This window comes from Suncus etruscus, chromosome 17 (assembly GCF_024139225.1).
Source record: "Suncus etruscus isolate mSunEtr1 chromosome 17, mSunEtr1.pri.cur, whole genome shotgun sequence".
NCBI lineage: Eukaryota > Metazoa > Chordata > Mammalia > Eulipotyphla > Soricidae > Suncus > Suncus etruscus.
Genome location: NC_064864.1, coordinates 60599533 through 60614368, shown reverse-complemented (window position 1 = coordinate 60614368; position 14836 = coordinate 60599533). Strand labels below are relative to the sequence as shown.

Here is a 14836-nt window from a genome sequence, read left to right as displayed (position 1 = left end):
TAAGGACAGGCCCTCAGATCAGTGGAATAGGCTTGAATACTCAGAAAATGTTCCCCAGACATACAATCACCTAATTTTTGATAAAGGATCAGGAAATCCTAAATGGAGCAGGGAAAGCCTCTTCAACAAGTGGTGTTGGCACAATTGGATAGCCACTTGCAAAAAATTGAACTTAGACCCCCAGCTAACATCATGTACGAAGGTAAAATCCAAATGGATTAAAGACCTCAATATCAGCCCCCAAACCATAAGATATATAGAACAGCACATAGGCAAAACACTCCAGGACATTACAGGATCTTCAAGGAGGAAACTGCACTCTCCAAGCAAGTGAAAGCAGAGATTAACAGATGGGAATATATTAAGCTGAGAAGCTTCTGCACCTCAAAGGAAATAGTACCCAGGATACAAGAGCCACTCACTGAGTGGGAGAAACTATTCACCCAATACCCATCAGATAAGGGGCTAATCTCCAAAATATACAAGGCACTGACAGAACTTTACAAGAAAAAAATATCTAATCTCATCAAAAAATGGGGAGAAGAAATGAACAGACACTTTGACGAAGAAGAAATACAAATGGCCAAAAGACACATGAAAAAATGCTCCACATTACTAATCATCAGGGAGATGCAAATCAAAACAACGATGAGATACCACCTCACACCACAGAGAATGGCACATATCACAAAGTATGAGAATAAACAGTTTTGGCGGGGATGTGGAGAGAAAGGAACTCTTATCCACTGCTGGTGGGAATGCCGTCTAGTTCAACCTTTATGGAAAGCGATATGGAGATTCCTCCAAAAACTGGAAATCGAGCTCCCATACGATCCAGCTATACCACTCCTAGGAATATACCCTAGGAACACAAAAATACAATATAAAAACCCCTTCCTTACACCTATATTCATAGCAACACTATTTACCATAGCAAGACTCTGGAAACAACCAAGATGCCCTTCAATAGACGAATGGCTAAAGAAACTGTGGTACATATACATAATGGAATATTATGCAGCTGTCAGGAGAGATGAAGTCATGAAATTTTCCTATACATGAATGTACATGGAATCTATTATGCTGAGTGAAATAAGTCAGAGAGAGAAAAACGCAGAATGGTCTCACTCATCTATGGGTTTTTAAAAAAATGAAAGACATTCTTGCAATAATAATTTTCAGACACAAAAGAGAAAAGAGCTGGAAGTTCCAGCTCACCTCAGGAAGCTCACCACAAAGAGTGATGAGTTTAGTTAGAGAAATAACTACATTTTGAACTGTCCTAATAATGAGAATGTATGAGGGAAATGGAGAGCCTGTTTAGAGTACAGGCGGGGGTCGTGTGGGGAGGAGGGAGACTTGGGACATTGGTGATGGGAATGTTGCACTGGTGATGGGTGGTGTTCTTTACATGACGGAAACCCAAACACAATCATGTATGTAATCAACGTGTTTAAATAAAAAAAATTAATTAAAAAAAAAAGAAAGAAAATGAGTCATTTAGCTGTACTAAAAAAAAAAGATGCTAATACCAAAATGAGATATAAAGCTTATTGATGGGGCTGGAGAGATAGCACAGTGGTAGGGCATTTTGTCTTGCATACAGCTGACCTGGGAGGGACTTAATTCAATTCCCATCATCCCATATAGTCCCCCAGCCTGATAGGGGCAATTTCTGAGTGCAGAGCCAGGAGTAACCCGAGTACCGCCACGGGGTGTGGCCAAGAAATCAATCCATCAATCAATAAAATTTTTTTTTAAAAAAGCTTATTTGGAGGGGCCGGGCGGTGGCGCTGGAGGTAAGGTGCCTGCCTTACCAGCGCTAGCCTAGGAGACGGACCGCGGTTCGATCCCCCGGTGTCCCATATGGTCCCCCAAGCCAGGAGCGACTTCTGAGCGCATAGCCAGGAGTAACCCCTGAGCGTTATCGGGTGTGGCCCCAAAAAAAAAAAAAAAAAAAAAAAAAGCTTATTTGGGGGCCCGGAGAGATAGCACAGCGGCGTTTGCCTTGCAAGCAGCCGATCCAAGATCAAAGGTGGTTGGTTCGAATCCCGGTGTCCCACATGGTCCCCCGTGCCTGCCAGGAGCTATTTCTGAGCAGACAGCTAGGAGTAACCCCTGAGCACCACCGGGTGTGGCCCAAAAAAACAAAAAACAAAACAAAAAAGCTTATTTGGGGCTGGAGAGATAGCATGCAAGGTTTGCCTTGCATGCAGAAGGACAGTAGTTCGAATCCTGGCATCCCATATGGTCCCCGAAACCTGCCAGGAGCAACTTCTGAGTGTACAGCCAGGAGTAACCCCTAAGCATAGCAGGGCATGGCCCAAAACAAACAAAAAACAAAACAAAGAAAAGCATATTTGAAATGCTGTAGAAAGTAATGAAATAAAAATCCTATAGATTAAAGTGGGAGCAGATAGGGCATTTATATTACACATGGGTTTGATTCCAGCATCTCATATAGTCCCCTAAGCCTGCCAGGAGTGTTTTCTAAGTGCAGAGTCAAGAGTAACCCTTGAGCACTGCTGATGTGGCCCCCAAACCAAACAAAAATATCAATAGATTGATCATGAGGGCCAGTTTGATACCTACACATGGTAGAGAACATGCCATTCACATAGCCAACCCAAGTTCAATGCCTGTCACCTCATATGGATCCCTGAGCACACCAGGAGTAGTACCAGTGTTCAGAACCAGAGGAAAATTGAAGCACCAGAGGCTGTTGCCCCTAAACAAATCCCCCAAAATGTTTTATAAGTCCTATAATCAAATAGTATTAGAAAAATATTCAAGTAATTTACAATAAGTCAGGAAAAAATCACAAAGGATAAATTAAACAGAAAAATGTTAAATTTAAGCCCTCAAATGGTTTCACTAGAATGATTAAAGGGCAGATTGAAGAGGATTATAAAATATTCTAACCCTATAACTATCTTTAAGAAACTCATTTCAGATACAACATAAACAAAAGTAAAAGGAGATGCATATGCTAAGAAAAAAAAGAGAAGCTATATTTATATCATAAAATAAGTGCAAGGGGCCAGAGAGATAGCACAGCAGTAAGGCATTTGCCTTTCATGCGGAAGGATGGTGGTTCACGGTGGTTCGAATCCCAGCATCCCATAGTCCCCTGTGCCTGCCAGGGGCGATTTCTGAGCATAGAGTCAGGAGTAATCCCAGAGCGCTGCCAGGTATGACCCAAAAAATCAAAAAATAAATAAAATAAAATAAGTGTAAGAAGAAAGCAATATATTAAAAGGGACTCAGAATAACAAGGGTCAATTCAATCAAATAAAATAATCCTAAATGTGTATGCAATGAACAAAATTATAAAATGTCAGGCAATGTTGACTTCAAGATAAAAACAATTCATAATTAGAGACTGTAGTATCTCTCACTCAACAGTTGAAAGTAGATAGATAATCAGCAAATTCAATATCCCTAGCAACAAATAGGATTTATACAACATTTACCCAACAATAGCTGAAAACACTTTTCAAATAGCAAACAAGCATATACTACCAACCAGATCCTGGATTATAGAACAGGACCCAGAACATTCAAAAAATTAAAAAAAAAAAAAACAAAAAAAAAAAACCCAAAACAACCAACTCAACCTTAATTTAGAATGAACTCATATAAAGGACACAGAAACTGGCAATAAAGATAACCATTTACACTTCAAAAATTCTGAGTCAGGCAGGAACAATAGCACAGTGAGTAGGGCGCTTAACTTGCATGCAGCTGATTGGGTTCTATCCCCAGCATCTCATATGGTCCCCTGAGCCTACCAGGTCTGAACCTTACATGCAGAGCCAGGAATAAGCCCTGAGCACTGCAAGGAGTGGCCCAAAACAACACTATAATCATGAGTCAAATACAAAACTGTATTCTTAAAGATTTTATATAAAAAAGTAAAAAAACTAATTAAGAGAAAATAAAAATAGACCATTTATATTTGTATTGGCAAGAGAGAAAAAAAACACAATAAATACATTAGAAAAGAGACAAAGTATCCCATTAATAAGCTTAAATTTCCATCTCAAGAATCTTAAAATGAAAGTCTAAGTCCAAAGAAGGTAGAAGGAAATTCAGAAACCAAGAGTTAAAACAAAAAGAAAAAAAAATCAATGATGAGGCTGGAGCAACAGTACAGTGACCAACCTGGATTTCATCCCCAGCATCCTATATGGTCCCCCGAACCTGCCAGGAACAATTTCTTTCTTTCTTTTTTTTTTTTTTTGGTTTTTTGGGCCACACCCATTTGATGCTCAGGGGTTACGCTAAGTGCTCAGAAATTGCCCCTGGCTTGGGTGGACCATATGGGATGCTTCTTCCTTGGCTAGCGCTTGCAAGGCAGACACCTTACCTCTAGCGCCACCTCGCCAGCCCCATGCCAGGAGTAATTTCTGAATGCAGAGCCAGGCGTGGCCCAACGCCCTCCCCTCCACACATACTTTCAATGAAACAATGACCCAGTGTTTTGAAATTAATAAAATTGATAAACCTCTAAATAAGAAAATAAGTACAAGTTACTGATATTGTGAATGAAATGAGATGTAAGATCTCAAACCCCAAAGTATATAGAAGTTACAGAAGTAAAATGGCAATTAGTGGAAAAAGAACTGTTTTGGCAAACCATACTGAGACTAGATGCTGCCATGCAAAAAATAAAAATAAAAATAAAATAAAAACACACAAAACCAGCCACTTATTCTCTGAACTTAACTAAAAGTAAACAAAAACCAAAATTGAAACTGGTCTACGGCCATACCACCCTGAACGTGCCCAATCTCGTCTCATCTCGGAAGCTAAGCAGGGTCAGGCCTGGTTAGTACTTGGATGGGAGACCACCTGGGAATATCGGGTGCTGTAGGCTTAAAAAAAAATATATGAACTGAAAATCCTTTTTAATGATTTATTTTGGTCTCAGGGCCACACCAGAGGAGTTCAGGGGTTACTCCTGGCTTTGTGCTCAGAAATTACTCCTGGGCAAGCTCGGGGGACCATATGGGATGTCAGGAATCAAACCCAGGTCCTTCCTGGGTTAGCTTTGTACAAGGCAAATGCCCTACCGCTGTGCTATCTCTCTGGCCCCTGAAAATCATTTTTAAAAAGTCCAAAATTCTCTGTATAAAAAGTTTTAAAAAGTTTATAAAATAGATATGAAAAGCCTAGTTCAGCAAAAAAAATAAAAGTGGACCGGAGTAATAGTATCAAGGAGGGTATTTGCCCTGCATGTGGCCTATCTGGGCTCCATTATTGGCATCCCATATAGTCCTTCAGCACAGCCAGGAATGACCCCAGAGAACAGAGCCAGGAGTAAGCCCTGAGCAGCCCCAAAATAAAAACAACAAAAACACACAAACCACAGAAAAAAAGAAATTATAAGAGAACTAAAATGCAAAACTTTCTCTGATATACACCTTGTTTAAGACTCCTAAGACAGATCACAGGCTGAGCAATAATATTTGCCATCACATATTTGATAAAGAATGAGATTCCAGGAGATATAAAGGACTTTCCAAACAGCCACATTGCTGCATAGAACACTGTATTAAAAAAAAAAAAAAGGAAAAAAAATGCTTTGTGGCTATCAAAAAAGGCAGTTGTAAAATACATAGTTCCTGCAGAAGCCTCATAATGGTTCTATTGAAATAGTAAGTAGAAGCAGAGGTAAAGCAGAGGTTTTATTTTTTTTATAGACATGGTTTTATACAATTGAATAATGCTAATTTTATCTTTATATATTATCACATCATCTAAATTTAGAAATTATTTTAACCTTGTCTTTTCATGACTTTCCATTAAAAAAATCAGAACAACTCAGTAGTTTATATTTCCAAATAGAAAGCTGGAGCAATAGCGCAGTGCTAGGGTGTTTGCCTTGCACACAGCTTATCCATGATGGACCTCAGTTTGATCCCCGGCAGGAGCGATTTCTGAGCACATAGCCAGAAGTAACCCTGAGCTTCACAGGCTGTGGCCCCAGAACCAAAAAAAAAAAAAAATGTAGGAAAGAAACCTTTCAACAAAAGTTATCTTTCAAGAAAAGATATTCATCCTTACCCATTAAGGAAATGCACACCAGAATAATTATGAGATACCACTTCACAACTGTTAGAAATAAAAATAAAAAATTAAAAAATTAATTAAAAATACTAGTATCGCCAAATACTGGTATGAATCATGATCAAGACAAGCTGGATCATTCTCGACAGTCTTGGGGAAGAATAGAAAATGAGGCGGCCATTCTAAAAAATACTTTAGACACTTAAAAATAACTGCACAACTACTATTGTAGCTGTCCAAAAATTGTACTTCTGTGAATTTACTGTGGAAAAAAATAAAGGTTTATCCTTCACTACACACAACAAAAACCAAGAACCTGCATATAAATTTAATATTTTGAGAGTTTTAGATGTAATAGCCCAAACTGAACACAATTCAGATGTTCCTCACTGTTTGAATGAAAGACAAGTCAACAACAACAAAAATATTGTGCACTTAGATACAATGCCAGAGAATTACAGAAAACAAACAAAAAATCCACCCCTCTGCCCAAGATTAGATTTCCTATGATTCTATTAACCTCAAAAGATAGCATGGTGGAAATCTGGATGACATTAGTGGCTGTCAGAGAGTAAGAAGTGGGGAAGGAAATGGATGCAGCCATAAAAGGCATAGAAGGGATCCCAGTGATGCCAATGGCCTCTGTCTTTCCTTTCTCAATGTCCACATCCTAATTGTTTTACTATTCTGCAATTATGTAGAAGAGAATGCAGAATTATGCATTGCTATCACAGCATGAGCCTGGGTAAAGGCACATCGTATGCGAATCTACAATTAAAGAAAAAAGTACATATATATATTTAAAGTACTGAGCTTAAAGAATAACTTTGAAAAAATATCTGCGAATTGAATGAATTATTAAAACACAAAGATATTTTAAGAATAATAAAAACCATAATTCACACTAATTACCTCTTTGGGTGGTGAATTGCTGTCAACACTTACAGATGACACCACGTTTCCTGGGAAGAGAAAACATACTTTCTAATAAAACATCAACTATTACTATATCCTTAAAAAGCACAAATTAGATTAAGCAATATTCAAATAAAAAGCGATGATGTAATTACCTTAAAGCTCCATCATCAATATGCAATACTCCTCTTTTTGTAATGAAACACAGGTTATTTAAGATCCCTGACCATTACTCTTGACTTCTCTATGAAAACCCTTACCCCATCATGCAAGTAGTCATTACATTTGCGATTCTGGATTTTGACCTTGTTTACACTCTTATAAATTGAGACACTCCCAGAACTTTTGTTTACCTCTTATCTCTAACATTATTTATTATTACTAGAATTAAAACTAAGGTTTCCTTCCACATTAGAAATTAAGGCAAGAATATAAAAATATTTTTAAAATAAATGCATTTCATGTTGACAGTGCTCTATTTCTGTAAACAGGGGTCACACACCTGGAAGTACTCAGCAGCTAGCTGATGCTGGGGACTGAACGAAGGGAGCTACCCTGCTAAGCATACACTCTAGCTTCTGAGTTGCATACAACTACCCTGCTAAGCATACACTCTACCACCTGAGTTATCTTTCTGATCCCACATTGACAGATTTTTTTAAAACTATTTTGCAAAGCTGCTGCATCCCCCCCCCCTTACTCAAAACTGTGAGACCTGACATTTTTATACAGTTCTTAAATCTTCCCCTAAACCAACCCAAAAAGGCTGCATTTGTCTATCTGCTTTTGCTTTCAATTTGCTGTTTTAAAGTATTTGAAGTATCTGCCTCACACAGATACATGTGGTTGCATAGTACAGCCAGAGACCATCGGAGTTAGTTCTGGAGAGATAGAATAAAGGGAAAGGCATGCGCCTTGAACGAGGTCACCAGGGTTCAACCCCCAACACTGCTCCTCAAACTATGGCCCGGGGGCCACATATTGTATTTGTATCTGTTTTGTTTCTTCATTGCAAAATAAGATATATGCAGTGTGCATAAGAATCCGTTCATAAGTTTTGTTTTTACTATAGTCAGACCCTCCATTGGTCTGAGGGACAGTGAACTGGCCCCCTGTTTAAAAAGTTTGAGGACCCCTGGCTTATGATCTCTGAGCCTTTCAGGAGTGATCCCTCAGCACAGAGCCAGGAGTAAGCTCTGAGTAACATTGAATGTGCATACCCACCCACCCCACCCCAAATAGAAATAGAGTCAAACATAAAGCCAGAAGTTTTCACTCACCTATTGATTTCAATCCAACAGCTTCCCCGTTGACGTCATTAGCATTTGAGACTACTGAACTCTCTTCCTGGCTGACCAAATACTGTTTGGTTTGCTCACAAAGCAAAAAATTGTTCTTTTTATTTCCATTCTCTGGGCTCTTCAGCCTGAAATTAGGATGGCTGCTGTGTCCTCCGGGACTTCTTACTGACTCGTGTGGGGGAAGCTTGCTTTTGTTTATCTCAAAATTGATTGGTTCTGTCATTTTACAAGTAGGTGCTTCCGGACTATTTCTTGACATCATATGAAGCAGAAAACACTAAGGGTTGACATGTATTAAAACAAACAAACAAACCAACAAAAAACCCCAAACACTGTAATTACAACAGCAGATGAACTGCAGGCCAGGGTGATGATTTCTTTCTACCAACAGATAATGCCAAAGCAGATGTGATGGTGATGAGCAAAAAAGCCTGACCTACAAGCACAAAAGACAGAATCATTGTAAGTAAAGATTTCAAGTTATGCCAAATTCAGCATACAAAAGACAAACTAAGATGTTATGGTTGTTTCAGAAGTTGATACCAATAGCAGGAATAAAAGTGGGCCTTCAATCTTCAAAAGAACTATTTCCAAACAAGAGTCAACAGGCTAACAAGTAATATAACAAGACTACCTATCTAGTCTCCTCACAACCCTACCAGTACACGGCAGAACCAGCACCCAGAATGCTCCGGGCAGCTTCTGCTGGGGAAAACCTTCCTTTCTGTATCTCTGAAAATGGACCTCAGCTTCCCCATACCCAGCCCAGCAGGCTTACCAGATCACCCCCAGCTGAGCTCCAGCTGAGCCCCGGTCCACAGCAAGGACTAGGACTGTCCGAAAATAAAATTCTTACATTGTTGTACAATACCACAGAGAAACCTCCCTCCACACTCTCCCTGGTATGTTGACAGGAAATAACCTGCCCAGAAGTAACCTAACCAAAGGGACCTACCAGATTTCTGAAGGCGTCACTGTTGGAACAAACTTCCACCCATCCCATACTATTTATAAAGGAAAATAAAAGCTAGAGAGAATATCACGAATAGTATCCAAAACTGTCACAAATAATGTCCAAAGGGGTTTTAAATATGGTTTTGCCTGAAGAGAAAGAAAAATCCTCCTTTAATGGCTTCCTAAAACTTCCATTTCACTTCATGCTTTAAATTAAGCCTCTTTGAATCTGATGATAGTGCAGGAAACACGCAGGACAAAGCCAGTCTCTAAATAAAGTCAGAGCCAGGGAGACTGCTCCTTATGCTGACGAGCGAACATGGGAGGCCTGTGTTTAACCTGGGCCAGAGGCTGACTGCCAGGCACGCCCCCGAGCACTGGTCAGTGTGGTCTCAAAAACAAAAGAGAGATCCAGAGGGACAACTCAAAGGTGGGCGTGGACCACGCTTTAGGAAGGTTCCAGATGAGTAAATGCTTTTAGGTGGGTGATCCTGCAGCTGCCAAACGAGGCACACCTGTGGCCTTCTAAGAGCTGGAAACTACAATATTGCATCTCAAGGAAATACTGTGGGATTACCAGAGAAAAAAGAATCTCCAGCCCTTGAAGTTCCAGACTGTGTAAGAAACCTACGGAATGTGCATGAAAACGCTAGGGGAAGGACTAGGGATGTACCTCAGGAGCAGAGCATGTGCCTTGAATATGTAAGGGCTCCCGAGCATTGCAGGGATAGAGCCTGAGTGGTCCCCAGCATTGTGGGGCTGGGACTTAATTTAGAATATCAGGCTTGCACTATCAGGACAAGGATGGATCCAATGTGGACCCGGGCCCCCAGAAAAAAAACATCCATAGTTGTATATAGTTAGAAACATAAAAACTTCCAGATATACACCCATGTAAAATAATAAAAAATAAAAAAAACTGTGTACTAAACTATTGCACTACCATTCAGAAACAAAACATTAAAACATCAAATGAAAAAGTCACTCTATTCACTCTAATACCTGAAAAAAAAAAGGATGCAATTCTAAAATGTTGATGAGTTATAGATATCTTAAATAACAAATGTGTTCTGGAGTTGCTGCAGAGTTCACGAGGGACTCTTTTCTGCTGCCTTTCCCCTAAGTTTTGTAGAATGAATTATTTATATAGGGAAAGAAAGTACTGTAAAGATTAAAATGTCATTTCACATTGAATTACGCCACTCTTCCCCCAAAGTGTACTTGTTTATTTCTACATCAAGTAAAGAAGCACACTAACATTTAAACCACAAAATTGAATTATAGCAGATCCTGGCTTCCGGCTCTCTCTCTCTCGATCCTCTCTTGAGCTGGAGGCTAGCTCTAGCCGGCATGGGGTTGGGGGAGATCCCATGTGGAAGGCCTTCTCCCTAACTTGGGTGCGCTGGGAGCCTTAATAGGCTCCCGGCCTTCCCCTCTTCTGGCCCCGGCCTCCAGACCTTCTGGGGTGGCAGCCCAGGCGACCAGAAATGGTTGGTCCTAACTTGGGGTGTGCTGAGATTTGCTCGGTTGCGCTAAGTTTGTCACTGGCAATTTCTGACCACTCTGAATATGGAAAACCACCCCCGCGCGCTCTGCATGTATTAAGAGTATTCCTTATCTTTATGTTATGTTTTGCGTATCCAGAATGTCCATTTTGTATTCTGCCCTTTCCCACACCCCTACAAAGCTCATTTTACTCCTTAACTCTCTTACCCCCCAAACATCACTAACCCACATTACTCTTTTTAACTTCAGTATTGCACAATCCTAATCACAGACCAAAGCTGTGCATTGTGTGTAACAACCCCAAACTGTTTCAAAAGACATAAAATGGACAAGTATTTCTTTAGAATATTTTGTGTTTTTTCTCTGACAACTATAAGTCTTACTAAATATTCTCTTATACAATGACGATTCTAACCACTTTTTATCTTCTCTTTATGAGCTGTTCAACAAGGAATTTTGGTGAAAGAGTCCCCCAATTTAATGCTTATGATTGAACCATGTCATGGGGATTGTTGGACTTGTTCTTATGGCCCCCATATGCACCAATAACGCCACGTGGCACTGCTCCTGCTCCTTTTTTTGCATAGGCACATTAAAATGGGAAAATGCTATACATACAAATAAGATCCTATCTAATAGAGATTGGAATACACAAATCTTGTAGTGCAAAGGGACCTTACACCCTGAACATTGACATAATGACCTGGCACAGGCCTCAAAAGAAAGGGCATTTTCCATTCACCCCTGAACCAGGGAAGCCATCCATGAAACATCCAGGTTTGTCTATAACATCACCTGGAAGCAATCCTCTACCACGAAGACCCTACCACTGCTCAGACATCGACCTGCTCAAAAGAGACTTCCCTTAACATTGAGAAGACTTAACAACAACGACCTGCTTACAGGACAGGGCTTCCTGCATTGCCCTTTAATGGTGAGGTGAAACCAGAGGATGCTCCACATCCTGACTTCAATGTAGGATATGCAGATTCCAGGATATTTAATACAGAAACATGATACCAACAACAGAGATAGTGTGAAAAGTGTGTTGGCCTTATGCCAGGAAACTTCAGGGGTAGGGTCTCTTTGTATTTAGGCCAAGGTTATTCCTTTCCATGCCCCTCATATTTTGGTGGGCCTATGCAAAACAATTGCCACTCTAACACTGTTTTTACTGTTCTCCTTTGACTCTAATTCTTAAAAAAACACTTAAAATTTGAGGTTAACTTAAGCTAATATGCATGTTCATGGAAATGTAAAAAATACTATGCCTCTAATGTTTAAGGAGTTACGTAAGTTTTATGGCTTTAGATTGCCTTGTGTGCTGTTAAGAAATATTATAATGTGTTACAACCTGGGGACTTGAGGGACAAAGTAATTGTACATGGATTCTGTTTTATTTATCTTAATGTTCTTTGATTGAAAGTTCGAAGTTAAGATATCAGCAAGGGGACTTCTTCTGAGAATTATGTTATGAGTGATTGTCCTTCCACTGTAACTTTACCTTGTCCTCTTTCTTTGCATCTTTGTTCTCATAATTAAAAATAAAACATTAAAAAATTGAATTATAGCCCTCTTCACAAGCTACCAGTGGCTCTTCATATGGAGCCTTTCAATCCTGAGTGCGATTTACCTATAATGTCTGATCATCAGCCCATATAGTTCCTCCTAGCCTAGACAATCAGTTACGCTTGTCCTCTTGATTGTTATGTGTATGAATATAGAAACCACAGATTATTATTTTTTCAAATCTCTTGATTTCCCACATTCCCCAGCACAGTTCACACTGTGCTTTGTGCAATGAGCCATTAAGATATTCACATATCTTAAAAAGATATGTTAAAAGAAATTTTCCCCCCTACACACAAAATCTTGTAGTTTTCAATGACAACTTGTAGGGGAAGTCACTGAAATCACATCACTCTGAGGTTTATTGAAATTTTCAAAGGAAACCTTCTTGCCTCTCAGGAACTTTTTGCAAAGTCCCCCCCACCCATTAGTAAATATACCTGACTTTGATAATGACAACAGAATCCATCTTAGATCTACTGAACCAATAAGTAAACAGGATTGAAGCTTCAAGGGAGCTCCACCTATGGTGGGAATATTTCCTTGAGGGCAGGCACCTCACTGTCCTCACCCTGCTCAGGAATGTCATGGTTGTGCCGAAGGCATTAAGACATTCAGACATGCTCCGTAAAACAAGAAGCCTGTGTAACCTCAGTTACTGCTGCAGGCTCCTTTTATCAACTGGTTCTTTTGCTCTTGTCCCCAAATCCTTGCAACACTGAAAATGGTCACCACTTTACTTTTCATCCAAGCTCTTTCACACACTGGTGGAAACCTTCCAATTCTCAATGTTGTCTAGAACACCTTTCAGCTGAGGAACTTGAAACACCATCTTCCTTTCAGCCTCTCAAGGTGGGGAGAAGAAACCAGACCCCCCCCCTCCCAAAATCTTACACTCAACTTAAAATATTTTAAGTTTTATTTTTAATTGTATAATCATCAGACTATATAACTGCATTTATTGACTTAAAAGTTCTAGGGATTGTCTGGGGCCAGAGCAACAGCCCAGCAGACAGGATGTTTGCCTTGCATCTGGCCAGCCCAGGTTGGATCCCCGGTATCCCATGTATCCCATATAGTCCCCTGAGCCTGCCAGGAATGATTTATGAACAACACAGAGGCAGGAGTAACCCCTGAGAGCCACTGTGTTTGGCTCCAAAACAAAAAATTCTAGAGATTTTCTAAAACCTCCATAACCAGGTCCTGGAGCAGGGGTCTAGGTGGGTGCTTGAGGAATAACAAAGGTCGGGGAACTGAACCCTGAGTTCCACAGGCTGAGTAGTACCAAGAGGCTTTCCTCGGGTCCTCGAGCAGGTGTTTAAGGCTGACTTTCAGCATTCAAGCAGTCTGTAACAATTTGAGTTTCTGGCTCCTGGGTTTCATCATGTGGTCCAATCACCAGGCAGAGTGAATTCAGGTCCACTTCAAATGAGGTGCACCTGAAACCCTCCCCTGCAATCTAATCTGCAGGTCCCTCAGTTCCCACAGACCTGCCGTGAGGTCACCCATCACACATAAGGTAAGTGCCACCCAATGGTAAAGCCGTTTCTCTCCTACAAAACCGTCTTTCTTTACATTCATCATGGTAGTGAAAATAAACTCATCCCCCACATCCAGGCAACTAGTTATCTGGCTACTTATCTAGCAAAATACTTCCACTGTGAAATATAGTAAGTGTTGGGCTGTTGTTTCTGTTCAGAGCTTTTAGGCTTTGCCCCCAATAAAACTAGCTCCCTAATAAAATAAAAAACAAGCTTTTCTTTTTTATTTCCTCTGGTAGCCTGGCGGAGTTTGGAAAACTGCTACTCAATAGAAACTTAATGCTGAGTTGGTGGGACCCAAGCCCAGAGCCGCCTCCATTTCCTTGCGTGGCCAACCACCTTCATCTTTCAGTATCTGTAAATACGGAGGCCAGCAGTACCGACTTCCTTCTCACGCCCAGGCGGGGCTGACTGAACTTCTTACGTAGCACAGTGTCTGGCCTCACTCACTCGTAAGCAGTTCCATTGGCAACGGATTGCCTCCATGCCTGTTTAACGAGAGTGTACAAAACCCAGATGGGAAGAACATAAGGAAGTTCAGATATTCCTGTTTACCCGCCCTTTCCTGCGAGTGTGGAGATGACACTAGAGGAGTAAGGCGCCTAATAAGCAAGGATCCAAATAAAGTAGGTCAGATGCCTAAATGGAGCAATGCAGCCTTCCACACCCGAGATGGCTCCAGAAAGGACCAACAGGGAAGCACATTTACAGTGGGCAGTGCCAAGAAACACTTCCAACACTACACACACACACACACACACACACACACACACACACACACACACACACACACACACACACACACTAAGGTGTCTGCCTTGCAAGCGCTAGCCAAGGAAGGACCTCGATTCTACCCCCCCCCCCCGCGTCCCATATGGTCCCCCCAAGCCAGGGGCAATTTCTGAGCACTTAGCCAGGAGTAACCCCTAAGCATCAAACGGGTGTGGCCCCCAAAACCAAAAAATATAAAAAAAAAAG

At 40.7% G+C, this 14836-nt stretch overlaps 1 protein-coding gene and 1 pseudogene across 1 annotated transcript in view; one reads left to right on the top strand and one right to left on the bottom strand.

The window, feature by feature from the left end:
* Positions 1–8550, bottom strand: part of TDRD1 (tudor domain containing 1) — a 39212-nt gene extending 30662 nt beyond the window's left edge. Inside the window, 2 exon segments of the mRNA XM_049764437.1 lie at positions 6976–7034; positions 8244–8550. Coding sequence (XP_049620394.1) covers positions 6976–7034; positions 8244–8550 — 366 coding nt within the window.
* LOC125995180 (uncharacterized) lies at positions 4761–4879 on the top strand (annotated as a pseudogene).
* Positions 8551–14836: the final 6286 nt, after the last annotated feature.